The 19847-nt window shown below is 38.5% G+C and overlaps 2 protein-coding genes across 10 annotated transcripts in view; one reads left to right on the top strand and one right to left on the bottom strand.

Annotated features, from left to right (window-relative positions):
• The window catches only part of CEP44 (centrosomal protein 44), a 36157-nt gene extending 17310 nt beyond the window's left edge, over positions 1-18847 (bottom strand). For 3 of the 9 annotated variants that reach the window (XM_023742933.1, XM_023742934.1, XM_023742932.1), the window contains exons 1-6: positions 15984-18086; positions 12913-13051; positions 4727-4874; positions 3193-3339; positions 2716-2835; positions 798-968 (exon numbers count right to left, since the gene is read on the bottom strand). In XM_023742933.1, the coding sequence (XP_023598701.1) occupies positions 798-968; positions 2716-2835; positions 3193-3339; positions 4727-4874; positions 12913-13001 (675 nt within the window). In that variant the 5' untranslated portion in view covers positions 13002-13051; positions 15984-18086. Of the gene's footprint in view, positions 1-797; positions 969-2715; positions 2836-3192; positions 3340-4726; positions 4875-12912; positions 13052-14375; positions 14498-15983; positions 18087-18504; positions 18641-18817 lie in introns of those variants that run through there. The other 6 variants (XM_023742930.1, XM_023742929.1, XM_023742928.1 and 3 more) reach the window with 6 other exon arrangements.
• The window catches only part of FBXO8 (F-box protein 8), a 51855-nt gene continuing 50090 nt past the window's right edge, over positions 18083-19847 (top strand). The window contains exon 1 of the mRNA XM_004388958.2: positions 18083-19343. The gene's annotated coding sequence lies outside the window, so the exon portion shown is untranslated. The remainder of the gene's footprint in view (positions 19344-19847) is intronic.

Here is a 19847-nt window from a genome sequence, read left to right as displayed (position 1 = left end):
GATGCCCTCAATGCACTGAGATTGCTCAGCTGGCCCTCTAACAGGAAATATGCCCAATGGCCACATGGTAGTTTTTATAAATGCCAACTGTATGATGACATATATAGAAGTCACAGACATACGAGAAAGACAGAAAAAGAAGGTTTCAAAGAAGCACTAGAGAGTAAACGCTATAACGGGGACTGTGGCAATAAAAATTTGTAGAAATGGTATTTTAAAAGAGAAAAGGACGGCAAGGACCCAAAAAAGGAAAAAGAAAAAAGAAAAAAAGAAAAGGGCAGCGATGTGCCATTCCTAAATACAGAGAACACTGGAGCCTTGGTGGTGCAGTGGTTAAGAGCTACAGCTGCTAACCAAAAGGCCATCAGTTCAAATCCTCCAGCCACTCCTTGGAAACCCTATGGGGCAGTTCTACTCTGTCCTATAGGGTCACTATGGGTCGGAATCGACTTGACAGCAACGGCTCTGCAGACCTTTTGGTTAGCAGTTGAGTTCTTAACCACTGAGCCAGGTACTATTTCCCACTCAACTGTCAATTCCTCGAAGGCAAGCACCGTGTCTTATTCATCTTTGCATTACCCATAATACATTGCAGCCTATTATCATAACCTAAGCAGCAAAGAATATCTGTTGAATTACATTCAATAAGATTTACGGATTCTTAAGTAACAGAAATACAGGTAATGTGTCATGATAAATAATTCAGAGGGCTAGAAACATTTCAGAGTTTAGATACAAAAATAATCACATCAAAATAAGAAATACTGGCATCTGTTAAAGAAGTCCAAAATTCTTACCTGTTGCTCAGACTTGATTTCAGGGACCTTGATTTCAGGTGTCTTTATTTCAGCAGGCTTTATGTCAGACACATCAAAGCCTTCATGAACATCTGTTCCTGTACTTAATGTGTCTTCAGGAACGTTGGCACTATCCTCATCATACAGGTGACGAATCACCACAGCTTTTTTCTGCGTTGAGAAAAATACATAAGGGCTGCTTCAACGTTTTTCTCACAAAACTATTTTAAACATACAAGCAGTAATTTCATAAAAGAAACAGCTTAGATTCCTTTTATGATTCACAAAGATTTAAATTAGCACATATACATATATAAAGTTATTATTATGTTTTACATGTAATGATAAAATCACAATGGTAATTTTAAAACGCATTCTCATAGTTTAGAAAAAATACTGAAATATTTATTCAGTGATGTGTGGGATTGTTTCTAAATGTTTCAGTGTTGTGCAGGACAGCAGTATTGAGGAAAGTGGTTAGAATACAAATAAAACATGATTAGCAACAAGCTGACAAATTGTTGAAATTGGATGATGAGTACTTTTGTAGTGTTTGAAATTTTCCATCATAAAAATGTCAGGAAAAAAGCCTCTGAAATAATACACACGGAAATTATCAAGAACTGGCTCTGTAAGACTCACTAAATTTTTTTTTCCTATTTAAACAAAATATTAGATCTTTGCTAACAACTCAAACTTAACAAGGGCAAAGGAAAAGTCTTGACAGTAATGCATAAACTATGCATTTATGCAGGACCCTGCTGCCTACTTCCTTTTTCACAAACAGTCCACATATGCACTTTAAAAACATATGTGATACAGAAGCCATAGAAAGTGTTCTATAGAAGGTACTGGGAAGAGAGACAATCTGCTTTAGTATTCTCTCAATTTTTGCCTGTAAACAAAGAAATACACTTACTGACTCATCTGAGAACTTGTAATAGTTGTTCAAATTTCTGATGATTAAAGATCTGATGCAATTGATTAAATTTTGGTAACAAAAAAACTGTTTTAAAATAACAAAATGCAATGTCCTGAAATTTTGAATCTCCCTTTGTTAAGACAATAAAGATAACCCTCCAGCCCCAATAATGAAATAAAGATTGAAAAGTACATTTAGTTATATTAACTCATAATTAATAAATGTGTAACTCATGAATTTCGAATTAAAGCAGAAATAATTCTCTGTATTTTACTTCAGCCAGAAACTATTCACATCCTTTCTCTAATTACACATTAATTATTCATCTGGTTCCATCCTTCAGTTCCAGAAGGGTTTACCCCAGATGGAAGACAGTTGAAAGTCCATTTACGATTATAAAATAACATTTGGCTTCAGTCTCCTTTAGCCATAGAAAATTATATTCTAAATGCCTTGGACTCATCAGCTGCAGATGATCAAAGCGTATCTCTCTATCAGCATGAGAGAAAATACCTAAAACACTAATCCAAAACCAGATTATAGGTTTAGTTACTATCAATTACCACATAATCCATATTCCTGGTTATAGAAATATGAACATATACAAGTGAATCATCGTAACCTATTATCATTACTAATGGTAGGTTCTTCATATGTTCACATCTATTACAAAGACCAGATACGTCATTAACAGCAAATGTAAAGGACCACATAGCATAATCTTCCTAAGTCACTACTGTTCTGAGAAATGAGGCAGAATTAAGAATTAGAAATACAAAGAGAAAGCCAGTTCAGTTTTACATTTCTACCCTGTTCTTATAACTTTAGAATGTTCTCCAGAAAAATATATGGTCTACATCTTTAAAAAGTCTCCACATTCTAATATCTGACAAGAATGTTCTACCAGGTGCCAGTCAGAAAAATGAGCCTTGCATACTGGATTAATTGAGAGATAACCTTACTCAAACTGCATGACACATTTCCTTTCTCCCATACCTTTCCTGAAGTCATAAACCTTCCAGTGACGTCAATGCTGACAGGTTCTGTAGACGTTTTCTCACTACCCAAAGGCTCTGACTTACCAAAACTGATTTTCTTTCTTTGTTGTGATGGAGTCTAGAAAAAAAAAATATTAGAATAACAAATCTTGTTTGAAAGCATGATGTACATTAAATTCTACTATCATTTAAGTGTTCATATCTGAAATATGACTATCAAGTAATGAGACAGTAATGAGACTGTGTTGCTTTTGACAACTAAGAATGATGAAAATACATTATATTTGAACTGTTAGTTTAGGACTAGCAGCTCAAAGCCACAGATGTATAAAAATAAGTCACCAGTGTTTAAAGCAAACATCAGGCTTTGTAAGGTTATGCAAATCTGTGAATTTTCTGTGTAGGGTATTGCTTTTACATGTTAAAATAGTGGGCCACTTAGCAAGTTACTATTAAAATCTATTCACAGAATTACCTTCTCAAAACCACTCAACTCCTTGTGCTTTTTCATCACAAAATTCAAAATATCACAGATAATTTGTATTTTCCATTCTGCAAACCCACATTGGAGAAACTGCTTTTTTGTCAAAACTGGCTTATAATTAAATTGATCACGAAGAAGCTGTAAAGAAGGAACAGACTGGTGTAATAATTAGGTGCAGCCTCTTTCTAAAATCCGAAAGGATAAACAGCCATCTGGTTAATGCCATCTCTGAGAGGAAAAGAAGGATCAAGCTATTAACTAAATGGTACTAAAGACATTCATAGGGATGGTGTGAGCCATGACCAGGAAGAAGAGATAGCCAGGAAGAAAGCAGGTAGCTAGGGATCTGCCAGAGAATAGATGGCTATCCAGAGACGTGGAGAAATATACAGTAAAACCTACAAAAGCTGGAATCTATGTAAGGCCGAAACTGGTCAGAGAAGGAAAAGTCAAATATTTTCCACTAAAACGAGAGATACAAAAGCATTAAGACTGTACCTGTCAAAGGTGGAAAGCTTGTGAGACCCAGAAAAACAAGGCAGTTCTGTCAAGTTCCAGCTCTCCCAGGTTTCACTGTACTTTATCATCAAAAAGGGTCAAATATCCTCATAGGTACTAGAAAAACTCCTTAACTCACTATAGAAGAAAGAATGCTATACCAGATATATCAGAAAACTATAATTCCATTTGTTTATAATTCACCTACTATGTGACTTCTTAGGAAAGTCAGTTGGCCTCTGAGTCTCAGTTCCTCATTTGTAAAATGAGAAAATGAGATTTAGATCCACAGGTTTCAAAATATTCTCTGTGGAATCCTGGAATTCCTCATAAGTGCCTCTAAGGCTTCCATGGAAGACTTTTGGGGATTAGAGGCAAAGAAAGGGAAGATTAAATAAAGACTCTCTACAAAAAAGTTCCCATTTCATCCAATGCAACTCCACTTTTTTTTAAAGACGGGATTCGATAATGGGCTTTATCACTAAAAAAAAAAAAAGTTTAAGAAAGCCATAGTACTTCAGCAAAAATTAACAATAAAAATAAGATTCTTTTTTAATCAACTATGAGACTAAATGTATTCACTATACGTATAGACAAGTATAGATACTAGGGTAGAAACAATATAAGACAGGGACTCGGATCTCAAAGAACATACAACCTCAGTAAAAGTTTTAATTACTTCCTACAAACAATTAAATCAACTCATAATTCTATGAACTGCAAATTTTATTCAATAAAATGACACTTCTTTCTAATTTTGGCCAGTGTACCAAATTTTACTGATTTACTAATTTGATACAAAAAGAGCAAATGATAGCCAATGACAAATGTTTATCAATTGTCATATTTATTAAATTATAAAACATTTACAAAGCAAACTTGAATTGCATCTTGATTTCAAAAGGGACTACGTTTAAATGACATAAATGTATATGAAAATACTGTTAAATGTGTGTGCTGTATATACTTAACTTTCATAAATCAATCAATAACTTCTAAAATAATTATCGTTTCATAAAGTCAATACCTTATAGAGAGTATCTATAAAGCGCAAGTCATTCTTTGCTATGAGCTCTACATTGGATTTCATCAGAAGTTCTGCTATATACGGTGAATATGAAGTCAGAGAATAGCTGATGATTGGCAAAGATGCTGCTGTGTCTCCCTTTATCAAACTGTTAGGAAAAAAGAAAAGGGCTTTTAATGAGTGTAATTCCACAAAGTTGGACAATCAGGTAAATATGACAAATGTTGTCAATAATTTATAATGATAGCCATAATTATTAGCTGATGTATAAGATTTTCTAGATTCCATCTCCCACTCTAAACTGGTCTATTATTAGGTTACTATAAAATAGTATTTCTCATCAGCTCAAAAATTTACCCTAGCAGAGGGGCAGAACCAACATGGCACTATAGACAGAAGCACCACACTGTCCCTCTACAGCACAGACTCGAAAACACTAAGTAAAACAGATACAAATGTCAATCCTGGAGCCCTAAGCATCAAATGACCAGACTTACTGGTCTGACAGAGACTGGAGAAACCCCGAGAGTGTGGCCCCTGAACACTCTAACTCAGTACTAAAGTCACTCCTGAAGTTTACCCTTGGGCCAAAGGCTAGATAGGCCCATAAAACAAAACAAGACTAAATGGGCACACCAGCCCAGCGGCAAGGACAAGAAGGCAGGAGGGGATAGGAAAGCTGGTAATGGGGAACCCAAGGTCAAGAAGGGGACAGTGCTGACACGTCATGGGGTTGGCAACCAATGTTACAAAACAATATTAACTGCTTAATGAGAAACTAATTTGTTTTGTAAACCTTCATTTAAAGTATAAAAAAAAAACAAAAAAACTTTTACCCTAGTAACTAATGTCCTTGAACAACTTGTGTAGAAATTGTCAAATGGGAAACTAATTTGCTGTGTAAACATTCACTGAAAACATGACAAAATACTATTAAAAAATAAAGAAAGAATACAAAATTATGAACACAAAGAAGTTGTGAAAGTGAATATTTATTTAGGATAAGAAAAAAATCAACTAATCACAATTTTTTTAAACTGAGAAATACCATACAAAAATAAAAAAGCCAGTAAAAAAATTGTTTTTATCCTAGCTCTCCTGTACCAACAGTCTACTGAACTATTTATTCATTTTCTAAAATTTAGCCTCACTTGACCTAGTCCACTGTCTATTAATAAAACAAATGGACCATGTTACAGTGGTCAAGTACACGTGATGGTTTTGCAGGCACTTGTTACATTGCCTCATTTACTCTTCACAGAAATCTATGAAGGTAAATATGATGACTCCTAAGTTACAAATGAGAAAAACATGGCTGGAAAAAGCACCTCCTGTGACTAGGCTGGCCAGTTTACTATCTTCTATTTATTTTAGGCTCATTCTAAATCTTTGCTTATGTTGATTCCTCCAGTCTAGAAAGTTATCTCCTTGTTCTCTGCCTCTCTGACTGCTATTCATCCTCTAGGAGTCATTCATGAAATCTCAAGCCTTCCTACCAAAGACGACATTCAGGCGACTAACAGATACATGAAGAGATGCTCGCAGTCATTAGCCATTAGAGAAATGGAAATCAAAACTACAATGAGATACCATTTCACCCCAACATTACTGGCACTGATCAAAAAAATGGAGCCCTCAGAAGGCAGAAAGGGACAGGAAAGCTGGTGATAGGGAACCCAAGGTTGAGTAAGGATAGTGTTGATGTGTTGTGAGGTTGTTAACCATTGTCATAGGGCAACATGTGTACTAACTGTTAAATGAGAAACTATTTTGTTCTGTAAGCCCTCATCTAAAGTGAGAATGGCAGCACAATTGGAAAAGCGTAGTCGATGTCACTGAACTGTGCATGTAGAAATTTTTGAAATGGTCTATCTTTGGCTATGTATATTTTCACCAAAAAAAAAAAAGGTCGAGAAGGGAGAGGGTTGACATGTTGTGGGGTTCTTAACCAATGTCATAAAACAATATGTGTACTACTGTTTCATGAGAAACTATTTGTTCTGCAAGCCTTCACCTGAAGTACAATAAAAAAAAAAAAAAAAAATGGAGCCCTGGTGGTGCAGTGGTTAAGAGCTCAGCTGGTGACCAAAAAGTCAGCAGTTCAAATGTTCCAGCCGCTCCTTGGAAATTCTATGGGGCAGTTCTACTCTATCATATATGGTTGCTAATCAAAAAAATAGAAAATAACAGATGTTGGAGAGGTTATGGGGACATTGGAACTCTTATGCACTGCTGGTGGGAATGTAAAATGGTACAACCACTATGGAAAATGATATGGTGTCTCCTTAAAAAGCTAGAAATAGAAATACCGTATGTCCCAGCAATCCCACTCCTAGGAATATATCCTAAAGAAATAAGACTCGTCACATGAACAGACATATGCACACTCATGTTCATTGCAGCATTATTCACACTAGCAGAAAGATGGAAACAACCTAAGTGTCTATCAATAGATGAATGAATAAACAAATTATGGTACATACACACAATGGAATACTACACAACGTTAAAGAACAATGATGAATCCGTGAAATATCTCACAACATGGATGAATCTGGAGGGCTTTATGCTGAGTGAAAAAAAACAGTCACTAAAGGACAACTATTGTATGATACCACTATTATAAAAACTCAAGATAAGGTATACATACAGAAAAAAAATCTTTGATGGTTATAAGGGAGGGAAGGAGTGGGGAGAAGACATCACTAATTAGATAGCAGACAAGTGTTAACTTTGGTGAAGGGAAAGACAAAACAAAATACAGGGGAAGTCAGCACACCTTGACCAAGGCAGAGTCATAGAAGCTTCCTAGACATACCCAAACACCTTGAAGGACTGAGTTACTGGGGCTGAGGACTGGGGACCAAGGCCTTGGGGGACATCTAGGTCAATTGCATAAGTTCATAAAGAAAATGTTCTACATCCTACTTTGGTGAGTAGCATCTGGGGTCTTAAAAGCTTGAAAGCAGCCATCTAAGATACATCTATTGGTCCCATCCCGTCTGCAGCAGAGGAGAATGAAGAAAACCAAAGACACAAGGAAAATATTAGTCAAAAGGACTAACGACCACATGAACCATATCCTCCACCAGCCTGAGCCCAGAAGAACTAGATGGTGCCCAGCTACCACCACCAACTGCTCTGACAGGGATCATAATAGAGGGTCCTGGACAGAGTGGGAGAAAAACGTAGAACAAAATTCAAAAAAAACAAAAAAAAAGACCAGACTTATTGGTCTGACAGAGACTGGAGGAGCCTCTGAGACTATGGCCCCCAAATACCCTACTAAGTCAGAACTGAAGCCACTTTTGAAGTCCACCTTTCAGCCAAAGATTAGACAGGCCTATAAAACAAACAAGAACACATGTGAGGAACACACTGCTTAGTTTAATCAAGTATATGAGACCAAATGGGCAACATCTGCCCAAAAGCAAAGACGAGAAGGCGGGAAGGTACAGGAAAACTGGACAAATGGACATGAGGATACTGGGGTAGAAAGGGAGAAAGTGCTGACACCTTGTGGGAATTGCAATCAACGTCACAAAACAACTTATGTACAAATTTCTGAATGATAAACTAATTTGCGCTGTAAACTTTCCCCTAAAGCACAATTAAAAAAAAAAAAAAATCTCAAGCCTTCCATGAAGCTGTCCTCAACTTTCTGACCCATAATGAGCTTTCCCAGAACGACTCCCAGGGTACTCGGGGTCTGTTACCTCATTCTCTGTCTTGCATTGTTTTCTAATTTTCCACACATACGGATCTCATTTTCTCAGTGGGAAGTACCCTCAAATTCTCCCATAACAACGCACAGGAGACATTTGTTCAATTAGCCAATCATATTTGTTCAACTGAAGTAATATTATACTTACATAAAACACGTTCAAGACACGTGTATCAATTTCCTCATCCTCTTACAATTTTATTGATAAGGCAGAGAGCAACTATATGATGATAACATTACGTTTTGTTTTTCAGGACAAATATGAATTGTTTCCCTTTTAAGTCTGCCTATGAGCACAGTAATATTTCACCCAATGAGAGAACAGCTCTGGCAACCTTGTTTATCTGGATATAGGCCAAAAACAGGAAATAAAAAATGCCTTTGAGCAACAAAACACTCCATTTTATGCACATTACAAATAGAAGACAGCCAGGCCTACATTTAAGATTTCTTATGTTAAACAATCCCAAAAAGCTTGGTTATCTGGCCTCAGATTAAAAACACTAAGAAAAACAGGTTATTATAAACTGGCATACCAATAGCAAAAGACAGCTAACGGTAAGAAAAAGAAAAAAAAATGTGATAAAAGAATCAAAATATGCTGTTTGTGTGTGCGTGTGTGGGTGTGTGTGTGGGGGTGTGTGTGTGGGGGGGGGGGGTGTGTGTGTGTGCGCGCGCGTGTGCAGCAGTCCAAGCTTCTCTTTGGAAGAAGCCTTGTCTATCTCAAAAGACCATGAAGATATTACACCTACTCCTCACTTATCGACTATCTCATTATCCGACACTTCATATTTACGAGAGTAGTTAAAAAACCTACTATCCAACTATTCTGCTAATTAATGACGTGGTAGATATAGTGACCACAGGTCCAGAGCATCCCCTTCTTCAAGGAGGGTCTCCGAATGGCCCCTGGGAAGCTGGGCTGCACTGCCCTGTGCCTTCTGCTTCCTCTTGCCGGCGGGGCGCTGAGTCCAGCTGCCTTGTGGGCCAGCCTACTCGTGGCCACGGCCTCTGAGCGGACACAGAGGCAGCACTGAGCCAGCGGGTACCTGTCCTGGGTTCCCAGCTCCTGTGCAGCCTGAGGCCCTGTAGCTCAAAATCACTGTGGAGTGGGAAGGGAGGAAAGAAAGAGGCACTGGAGAAGTGTTTGGAAGAAATGTGTGCAAATTTAATGACATCCCAAAGTCAGCCAAACTGGGCCTGAGGCCTCTACCCCAGTGGGGCCCAGTGAACGGCCAGGCTCCCAGCGCCCTCACAGGAAGCCCCGAGCCTCGAGCCTTGGAGACTTGCCAGGCCAGAGGGCAGAGCAGGCTCCAGGATCGTGAACACAGCGCTTGCAGGGATGGGAGTGAAGCCCTAGAGGCGGCTCCGCCAGGGAAGCTGTGACCCAGCACAGGAGAAGGTGAAGTGGTCAAGCTGTGGGCCCTCCAGTCACACAGCCCAGCTTTATCCAGCTTCGTCTCCTCCACACCTCCTTCTCTGCAAAGGAATCCTCTGTAACTGAACTCGTCACAGGAAGGACCACATCAGAGTATCTTAGCTATCATTTCTATGATCACGTTTTCCAAAAAAATATCAGATAAATGGATGGTCTGAAAACAGGAAAAAAAAAAATCCTCCATTTTTGCATAACACTGATTTTCCACAACAGCCTGGTCTTTGGAACCTAACCATGTTGACAAGTGAGGAGTGGGTGTACTATCTTATGGAATAACCTAAAAATTATTGTTCCTAATGATGCACTTGGGTCAATAAGAAAATTTAATGTTCAAATGTTCTACTTAGAAGACACAAGAATAATCACTATATTTTAAATTATCTTTTATAAAAATGTTGAAGCTTAAAGTGATAAGCAGAAAATTCAGCTACTCAAACTGGCTAAGTCTCTGCAAATTCTGTAGAGTTGAGATTTTCCTATGTTTTGAGGAACTCTAAATTATGAGTGGTACATACTGTGGATGTGTTTCATACTTCCTGCTAATTTTTTTTCTTACAGTCCTCACTATTGTTTCATTCTCTTAAATTTTCCACTTTCTCAATGGGGTTAGCTTTCCCTAATGTACAATAAAAAGCTCGTCACTGAGGATTTTACTTAGTAGGTGGTTTAATCAAGTTTTACTACAGTACTTGAACATGTGCCTGACCTGTCTCTTGACACTTATTCAGTAAACGTCCAATTTTAAACCCCTAGTATGCACCAGGCACAATTCTCAATATGGAGGTACGGCAGTCAACAAAACGAAGTCCCAGACATCAGCTTACGTTCTAGTACTAAAAAGTATTCAAACGATCAATCAATCGTACCAGGTAAGGATAAGTTTGCTATGAAGAAAAACGGAGGATTAAGGGACAGACAATGACAGGAGTATGTATGATTTCAGACTGACATGAATACGGAAGAAATGTATTTCTTTCCACAAAAGCGAGTAATTCATATCTGGAAAGAGGAAACTAAAGTAAAAGGTTTAAAAACCTTTAAAAATGTGGGGTCTGTGGCAATTCCACTCCTAAGACACGAGCAGACATATGGACACCTATGTTCACTGAAGCACTATTCACAATAGCAAAAAGATGGAAACAACCTAAGTGTCCATCAATGGATGAATGGAGAAATAAAATGTGGTACATACATACAATGGAATACCACGAAGCCATGAAGAAAAATAAGTTCTCGAATGATCTTGCCACGTACATAAACCTAGAGGATATTATGCTGAGCGAAATAAGGACAAATACTGAACGATCTCACTTTTATGAAATGACAAGAATACGTATATACACAGAGACCAACGTTCATTGGTGGTTACCAGAAGTGGGGGGGTGGGGAGGGAACTCTTTCTAGGTAGCAGTGAATTTTGTTTACGGTGATGGGAAAGGTAGCACCAGATGTGAGTGAATGTGAGTGAAGTTTGCACAGCTTGAGTAGTTCAGCTGATATCACTAAGCTGTCCATAAGAGAAAAGATGAACTGGTAAGAGCTATGTTATATATAATTTTGCAACAACAACCTACATACATATATAATATATATGTGTATGTACACGTATATGTGTATATATACAGTTATAAATAGACATATATAGTCATTAGTAATAAATAGGAGCTACAGAAGCTGATACTTCTTAGACATAACCAACTACTTCATGGGATTAGTTCTCTTGGTTTAAAGACTTAGGGTCATAGTCTCAAGAGTCAATTCAGTCAACTGGCATAACATAGTTCATAAGTACATGTTCTACACCCTAGTTTGGTGAGTAGTGTCTGCAGTTTTAAAAGTTTACAAGCTGCCATCTAAGATAAAACTATTAGTCTCTATTTGTCTGCAGCAAAAGAGAATAAAGAAAATCTAAGAATCAGAGAAGGAACTGGAATACAGTACTAATTGTCTCCATGAACCACAGCCTCCTCTACCTTGAGATCAGAACTAGATGGTGTCCGGTTACCACTACCAAATGTTCAGATCAGGGTCCCAATACCCTGAAAGAAATGGAAAAAAAAAAAAAAGAACTTCAAATTCTCAAAGAATCCGGACTTACTGGACTCATTGAGACTGGACGAATCCCTGGGACTATTGCCCTGAGATACTCTTTAACCTTGAATCAAACTATCCCCTGAAGTCACCTTTTAACTAAATAGCAGGTTAGCTGAAAAAGTAAAGAATACCTCCCTTAAATACTGCACTCTGTTAAAAAATTACGAGACCAAATGGACAACCATTACCCTAAAGCATAGATGAGAAAGTTGGGAGACAGTGAGACTAAGCTAATGGGAATGGAAACAATAAGGGGGTTGACGCATCGTGAAGGATGCAACCAACATCACTGAACATTACGTGCAGATGTTGAATGGGAACCTGTTTTGCTGTGCACACTTTCACCAAAAAGATATATTAAGATATGTTGTAAAAAGTGGGGTCTGTTAAATGGGATAGCTTAGTAATAATCAATAATCATCTTCAAGCATGGTATAGGCTGCCACAAGAAATCTATTGACTATAATCTTCCACATCCAAAAGAAAACATGTATGTATAAAACCTGTCCTCCATAAAAATGAATAAACAACGAAGTACGCTGACAAGAAATGACTGCAAACTCTGCTCCTTATAGATATATTTAAAAATAAGAACTATCATCTAACTGAATGTGAGAGGGTGGTAGATTATATAATTAATGAAATCCACTGCACTTCTGTGAGTTTAAAAGTTTACAGCAACCATACCCAACAGACTGTGCCTCTGAAAGGTATTTTAAATCTCTTGGGTTTAATTTTTCAGTAATTCGTACTTACTTAGAAACAAAGTCCTATAATTCCCTGCTTTCTAAATAAATGTTTTCATCATTTCAAGGTAAATTTACACAGCACGCAGATCAATTGGTATCTTTGTAGATACTGCTCTCCATGTCTAATATTATCTGAAATCATTACCAAAAAGAATACAATAAGTTTGAAAGTATAGCTTACCCTACACAATCCACCTCTTGAGGATAGTTTAGCGAGCGAAGTACTTGTTCCAGGTTCCGTAAGCTTCTTTTTAAATCACCTGTTGCCATTATTTAACATTAGATTCACCTCCAGCTCTTGAAAAAATTTAGTATTTTACCTAAAAATAAAAATCCATGAACACTGATTTTAAGTGTTTATTTTTTCAAGTTTCTCTATTCGGTTTCTATCTCTACTGGCACTTATCATAGTTATCTTATACCAGCTATTTTTCCCTAATTCACCTTCCATACTGGTCTAGTACTGCCTTGTATCTACTATATATGCCTGAATATAAGGTGAACATTTTTTCTCCCAAGTTTTTCCTTTATATTCATGTTATTACAGTGTGTCTCATATTTTAAACACTCTCCCCACAACTTCATCTTGAACAGAAATGTACCACTTGGGAAAGCGTATCAACCTGAAATAACCCCCTTTATGGAATAAGTATCTCTTGACCCCCTACATCACACCAGTCACAAAATTAATTCCACGTTTACTCTTAATGTGAATGGTAAAAATGAGAGCGAAAAGATAAGCCATCGAGTGAAAGATGATGTTGGCAATATACACAACCAATAAGCGACTCAGGTCTGGGGTATGTAAAGAACCTCCTACAAAGCAATAAGAAAAAGAAAGACAACGCAAAAGAAAAATGGGCAAGAGACCTGAATGGGAACTTTACAAAAGAGTAAACATTTGAAAAGATACTCATTTCATTAGTGAATAGGAAATTACAAAGTAAATTCAAAATGCAAGGCCATAGAGCATATGAAACTCTCACACAATGCTGTGAAAGGGTAAACTGGTACAATTACTTTAGGAAACTGACTGGCAATATCTACCAAAGATGACATACACAAAGGCTGTAAAAAAGAACACAAGGCCTATAAATACATGTTATGAACTGAATTAAGTCCCCTCAAGATATGTGTTGTAAATCCTAACCCCTATACCTATGACCATAATCCTATTTGGGAATGAGTTTTCTTTGTTATGTTAACGAGGTAGTATTAGTGTAGGAGGGTGTCTTAAGTCAATCTCTTCTGAGATAAAAAAGAGCAGATTAAACAAGCAAGCAAGCAGAGATGGGAGAAGACAGATGCCATGCCACATGGAGATCCCCAAGGAGCCAGGGAATAGAAGCTGAAAAGAGACCAGGACCTTCCTCCAGAGCAGCGAGAGAAAGCCTTCCCTTAGAGATGGCACCCTGAATTCAGATTTCTAGGCTCCCAAACTGTGAGAAAATAAATCTCTGTTTGTTAAAGCCACCCACTTGTGGTATTTCTGTTATAGCAACACTAGATAACTAAGACAATGCATAGCAGAAATACATATATATATGCACCAAAAGACACCTACAATATTTGAGATTTTAAATAAAATGATTCTTTTTTTTAAATCCCCAAATAATGCCATGTAGTTATATTTAAATGACTCACTTTATTGTATAGAGTAGGGCTTTTATGTGGAGTCCTTGGCTAATGCAAATGGTTAAGGGCTTGACTACGAAATGAAAGGCTGGCAGTTCGAATCCACCCAGAGGTACCTTGGGAGACAGGCCTGGAGATTTGCTTCCAAGAGGTCACAGCCTTGACAACCCTATGGAACAATTATGCTGTGAACACACTGGGTCTCCATGAGTTGGAACTGACTCAACAGCAACTAACAACCATAGGACTTTCAGTGGACTCTCAAAGAAAGTTATTCTCAAAGGAGACATGAAATCCATCAACCAGTCATTAAGAACCTTTGCTGGGAGAAAATTTTGGAGGAACCATATATTAAACACAAGTCTGATATCCAGAATACATAAAGAACTCCTACAACTTAACAAAAAGACAAACAACCTATTCAAAAAGTAGGCAAAGGACCTGAACAGACATTTCACCAGAGGATATACAAATGGCCAGCTAGAACATGAGAAGATGGTCACAGTCATTAACCATTCCAAAAAAAAAAAACAAACCCACTGTCATCAAGTCAATTCCGACTCATAGTGACCCTATAGGACAGAGTAGAACTGCCCCATAGGGATTCCAAGGAGCGGCTGGTGGATTCAAACAGCTGACCTTTTGGTTAGCAGCCAAACGCTTAACCACTGCATCACCAGGGCCCCCATTAGCCATTAGGGAGACGCAAATCACAATCACAATGAGATATCACTTCTCCTTGCATTAGTAAAGCTAAGTTTAAAAAAAGAAAATAACAAACGTTGGCAAGGATGCTGAAAAATTCTCATCCACTGCTGGTGGGAATGCAAAATGGTACAGCTGCTGCAGAAAATGGTGTTTCCTCAAAAAGTGAAACCCAGAACTGTCATATGAGCCAGCAATTCCACTCTTAGGCATACATACCCAAGAGGCTTGGAAACAGCTACACAAACAGACACACGTACACCAACGTTCACTGCAGCACTATTCAGAATAGCCAAAAGGGGGAAATAATCCAAATGCTCATCAACGAATGAATGGATAAACAAAATGTAGTATATGCATACAATGAAATATCACTCTGCCATACAGAGAAATGAAGTCCTGACACATGCCACAACACGGATAACCCTGAAAATACTATGCTGAGTGAAATAAGTCAATCACAAAAGGACAAATATTACATGATCTCACTAATATGAAATACTTAGAGTGGGCAGATGTAGAGAGATCAGAGTTTAATAGTGGTTACCAGGAGAAGGAGAGCGGGAGAAAGGGTGAAATCATTGTTTAGGAAGCAGTGAGTTTCTGTTTACGGTGATGGAAAATGTGGCAATGGATATTGGTGATGGTTATACAACATAATTGATATATATGGGCTCAATGAATTGTACACACAAAAAATGTTAAATTGGCAAACGTTAATGTTATTCATATTTTTACAATAATTAAAAAAAATAAAAAGAACCTTTGCTGGAAGAGAAGATGAAAGGCTTCCGCACTACAAGTCTAACAGTCAACTCAACCCAGTAAGGCAAAGCTCAATAACACTCTCAAAAATATCTACCTTAAGTGTATGTGGACATGTCATAGAGGGAAAATAATATATAACAATACCTTGATTAATGAATCCTCTGGAAATGAAGCTCCTTTAAAATGAAGTCATTGATGTTAAAAACAAAACAGAAAAATTCAGAAATGAGGTTAAGTAAAGTTAGTATGATCTTTCCTCCCTAACCAGCATTCAAGTGGTTGCCCAGAATACAAATCATCTCCCCACACACCTTCTCTGTATCTACTCATATCTGATAGATAATAAGGCTAGCAACTTGCAAAATCCTACATTTAGTAAGCTTTCTATTTTAAGTCTCTAGCCTCCCATTTTTGTACTGTTTTCCCGAGAAGAGTGACTGTTCCCTCTATTTAGGGACACAGTACCTTCCTGTTGCTAGTCTCCTCTCCTTTATCATCACGGTAAAAAGTAAGTTATTTGAGTATACGTTTATATACTTGTGCATAGGTTTCAGTCACTATTTTTCAATCAGTTATCTCAATTAAACATTTACATTTTATTAGTTTAATTTCATAACTTTAGGCACAGGGGTTTCAGGTACAGTCAAATGGGAGATAATGAGAAAAAGAGAAATGATCCAGAAATCACATTATACAAAATACTGGCAAAGAAGGTAAACCATATTTAACATCATCTAGTATGACTGAGGACAGATGTACACAAGGGACAAAAGAGATGACTTCCCAAAACCGGTCTTTACTTTCCTGGGGAAGACAAGGAGGTAGCTAACCTGGCCTTAGCTACGAGAAACCTTCTCTTGGCACCGCCATTGGCCAGCTTGTTTTAGGTTCCAGACCCATCTATCTTAACACAATTTTCTAAAGGTGGTTTCCTCCCCTATGGCATTCTAAAACTTTAATATAAACTGTATCTCTCCCCCAAAAGACTTCCTTTAATTTTCCAGATGTGTATTCCATCTTTCCAGTATATGTAATTGTGTTTAATACTTCATGGTATCTTTCCGTTTTTCCTTTTTCTGATGTCCTGGAACACATTGCAACATCACTTATGTTATTTCTACCTCTGGTAATGGAATTTCTGACAACAAAGTATGTCCCTGGAACACATCCTCTTCATTAACAGCAGAATAAATATTCTGAAGAAGAGTAAGATACAAGTACAGCTTGGATCTGTAGGTGAAGGAGATAAGTGATAAAACAGGATAGAAAAAAATAAAGGGATCAAAAATATGTACTATAGAGAAAGAAAAAATCCCCCAAAGTAAGGGGAAAAAAATTACAGCTACTGGTCTACATTATCATGAAAGGCTTGAGTCTCTTATAAAATTTTTTTAAAAAATTAAAATATTCAAAAAAAGCCGATCTTCTGCTTATGCACATCTTAACACGGTACTTTCAGAGATGAAAAATAACTTATTTTAAAATAATTAACATTTTATAACGCTTATCAATAAAATTATAAGCAGAAAGGAGATATTACTCAGCCTGTATTACAGATTTAACCAACAAAAAAGTCTTATCATGTTGCTTTCTAGCTTCCTCCCCAGGGTTCTGCCTACAAGTTAGATCTGCCCAGCTGAATTTATTATGGCAGAGGTGGTGAAAATGGTATACCACTGCAGGTGAAGATATTTTAATCTGCTTTTTAGAGGTCATTAAAATGATGCATCCCAATGGAATGTCACTGGATTCAAAGTGATTTTTCAGGAAGAAGCAACTGCTCTGTAGCTATTATAGACTATGCCTGAGGGATTATGACATAGCTCATAAGACTTGATAATTATCTAAAAACCATGCACAAGGAATAAAGACAGAAGAAGAGATGGGGGAAAATTTAGTTTATGAAACTTTTCGCAAAATATATTCTGGAAATACTGCTCTAAGGAATAGGGAGACAAGTCTGAGAAAGGCTGAAAAAACTGAAAAAAAAAAACAAACGGAGTAAGGAACAATTATAGACCTCAATGGGATTGCTGTGTTCACATATAAAACCGTGAAACGTTTTGTGGATAATCTAAGAAAAGTCTACTACGTCATAATTCCAGAATAAAAAAGGATAACAAAAATCCCAACATTGATTTTCATAAAAAATAAAAAACATTGCTTACGAGTCAATTCCGACTCATAGCGACCCTACAGGACAGAAAAGAACTGTCCCATAGGGTTTCCAAGGCTGTGAATCTTTAGGGAAGCAGACTGCCACATCTTTCCTCCGAAGAGCAGCTGATGGGTTTGCACCGCTGACCTTTTCGGTTAGCGGAGCCCTTAATCACTGCGCCACGAGGGCTCCTAGATTTTTCAGAGCGAAGCAAAATCTATCGTCCCCTAGTAAAATGCAGGGAAGTGCAAGCAAAGAAAAAAACAGACTACTCTCATCTCTTCTCTCTGGACAGTATTTACGAAGGGCCGAATCGCTCCTCACCTAGATGATCCCACAGGAGGCATCAATCAGGCTATAACTTCCCAACCCCAAGTCGCAACATAGTCTGAAAGGATTCGCTGGCACAACTCTTCCTACTCCATGGTTATCAAAAGGATATATCAGTTGGGGCATTACCTGGGGCTTCCCTCCCTTCACTTGATTTAAAAGCATAAAAAGGCAGACCTGGTCATTAGCCGCCCTCCGGGGCCTCGGTAAGGGTAGCGGAGAGAGGCGACCTCTGTGCAGTCTAGGGCGCAGCCTCTACGCCTCCCCTGGGCACTCCCAGCGGCTGCAGAGCAAGGAAGCGGGCTTCGAAGGCCCCTGGCCCGCCAGGACAAGGAAAGGGGGAGGGAGCATAGAGAACCGGAGAGACAACGGCGCCCAGCCTCCCGCAACGAGTCCCTGCGACCCGGCGCCTGCGCCCAGGTGCGCTTCTCGCGCCGACCGTTTGTATTTGGAACCGCGAGTTGAAGCCCGCCACTCTCCGCGGCAAGACCTTCAAAGCTGCCGGCTCCTCAGCGCTCCAGGATTCCTCCCTGCAGATTCCACACTTCGTTCGTCTACACTCTGAGGAGACCGACTCTGCTGAGGGCCTTCTCGGTGACCAATCCGATCCCAGATTGCAGATTCGAAGGTTGTATAGTTTAGATGGTCAGAACACCTCGAGCTGCGGAGTGAGAAACAAGAAATCTATAGCGAATCGTAAACAACGAGAATAGAAATGCTTTTTCTTTAAGGTTCAGAACCTGTAACGTCACTTCCGGCAACAATAGGAAACGTCAAAAGTCGGACCGTCTGCGCTTCTGGCTGCTGCAGGGTCAAGTACGCCGAGTTTAGAGGAGGCTAGCGCTGTTTCCGGTACTCTTGGCACAGTCACTTCCACCGACGTGAGGAAGTAAAGTTTGAACCAGCTTCTCCATGGCCTGGGTACCAGTTCCCGGCTGAGGATTTTCCTTTTGGCAAAAAGCCCCCACCCAGAGGCCGGTTCGTCGCGGCGGCGGTGGGGATCGCAGGTCGCCCAGGTACAAACGTCTTGTCTGTTTCTCCCTTACAACCTCCACTTTTTTTCTCGGAAATAGACAACCGGTGCTTGCCAGTTGGCACAAACTTGCCGACCTGCAAGAGTTTGGGACCAATGACAATGCAGAGCATCTTGAGTGACAACCGTGAGGGCTCGTTAAAATAAGGAATCAGAGTCAGGAGGCGGGAGTGGGGTGTGTTCCATGTTTCTAGGCCATTGGGGTATAAGTCAGCATAGGTCCCCAGGTAGTGACCCGACACTTTACTGAAATAAAGCTGAGAAATGACAAAGGTTACTTTCTTCTGGCCCAACTGTTGGCGTTTCAGGAAATATGAGTTTCATTTTGCTGCCTATGCAAATTTTTTAGTTTTTTACTTTCCATTATATGTGAAGTAAACACAAAAAGTTAGAGTCTTAAAAAAAAAGGGTCACGATAGATTGCAATTGCTTCAGCCGTCAAACTTTGGTAATAAAAATTGGGAAACTCTTGTTAATTTTTTATTAT

Source organism: Trichechus manatus, unplaced genomic scaffold, assembly GCF_000243295.1.
Source record: "Trichechus manatus latirostris isolate Lorelei unplaced genomic scaffold, TriManLat1.0 scaffold00225, whole genome shotgun sequence".
NCBI lineage: Eukaryota > Metazoa > Chordata > Mammalia > Sirenia > Trichechidae > Trichechus > Trichechus manatus.
The sequence above is the reverse complement of the archived record's forward strand: the minus strand, read 5'-3'. Positions and strand labels throughout refer to the sequence as shown.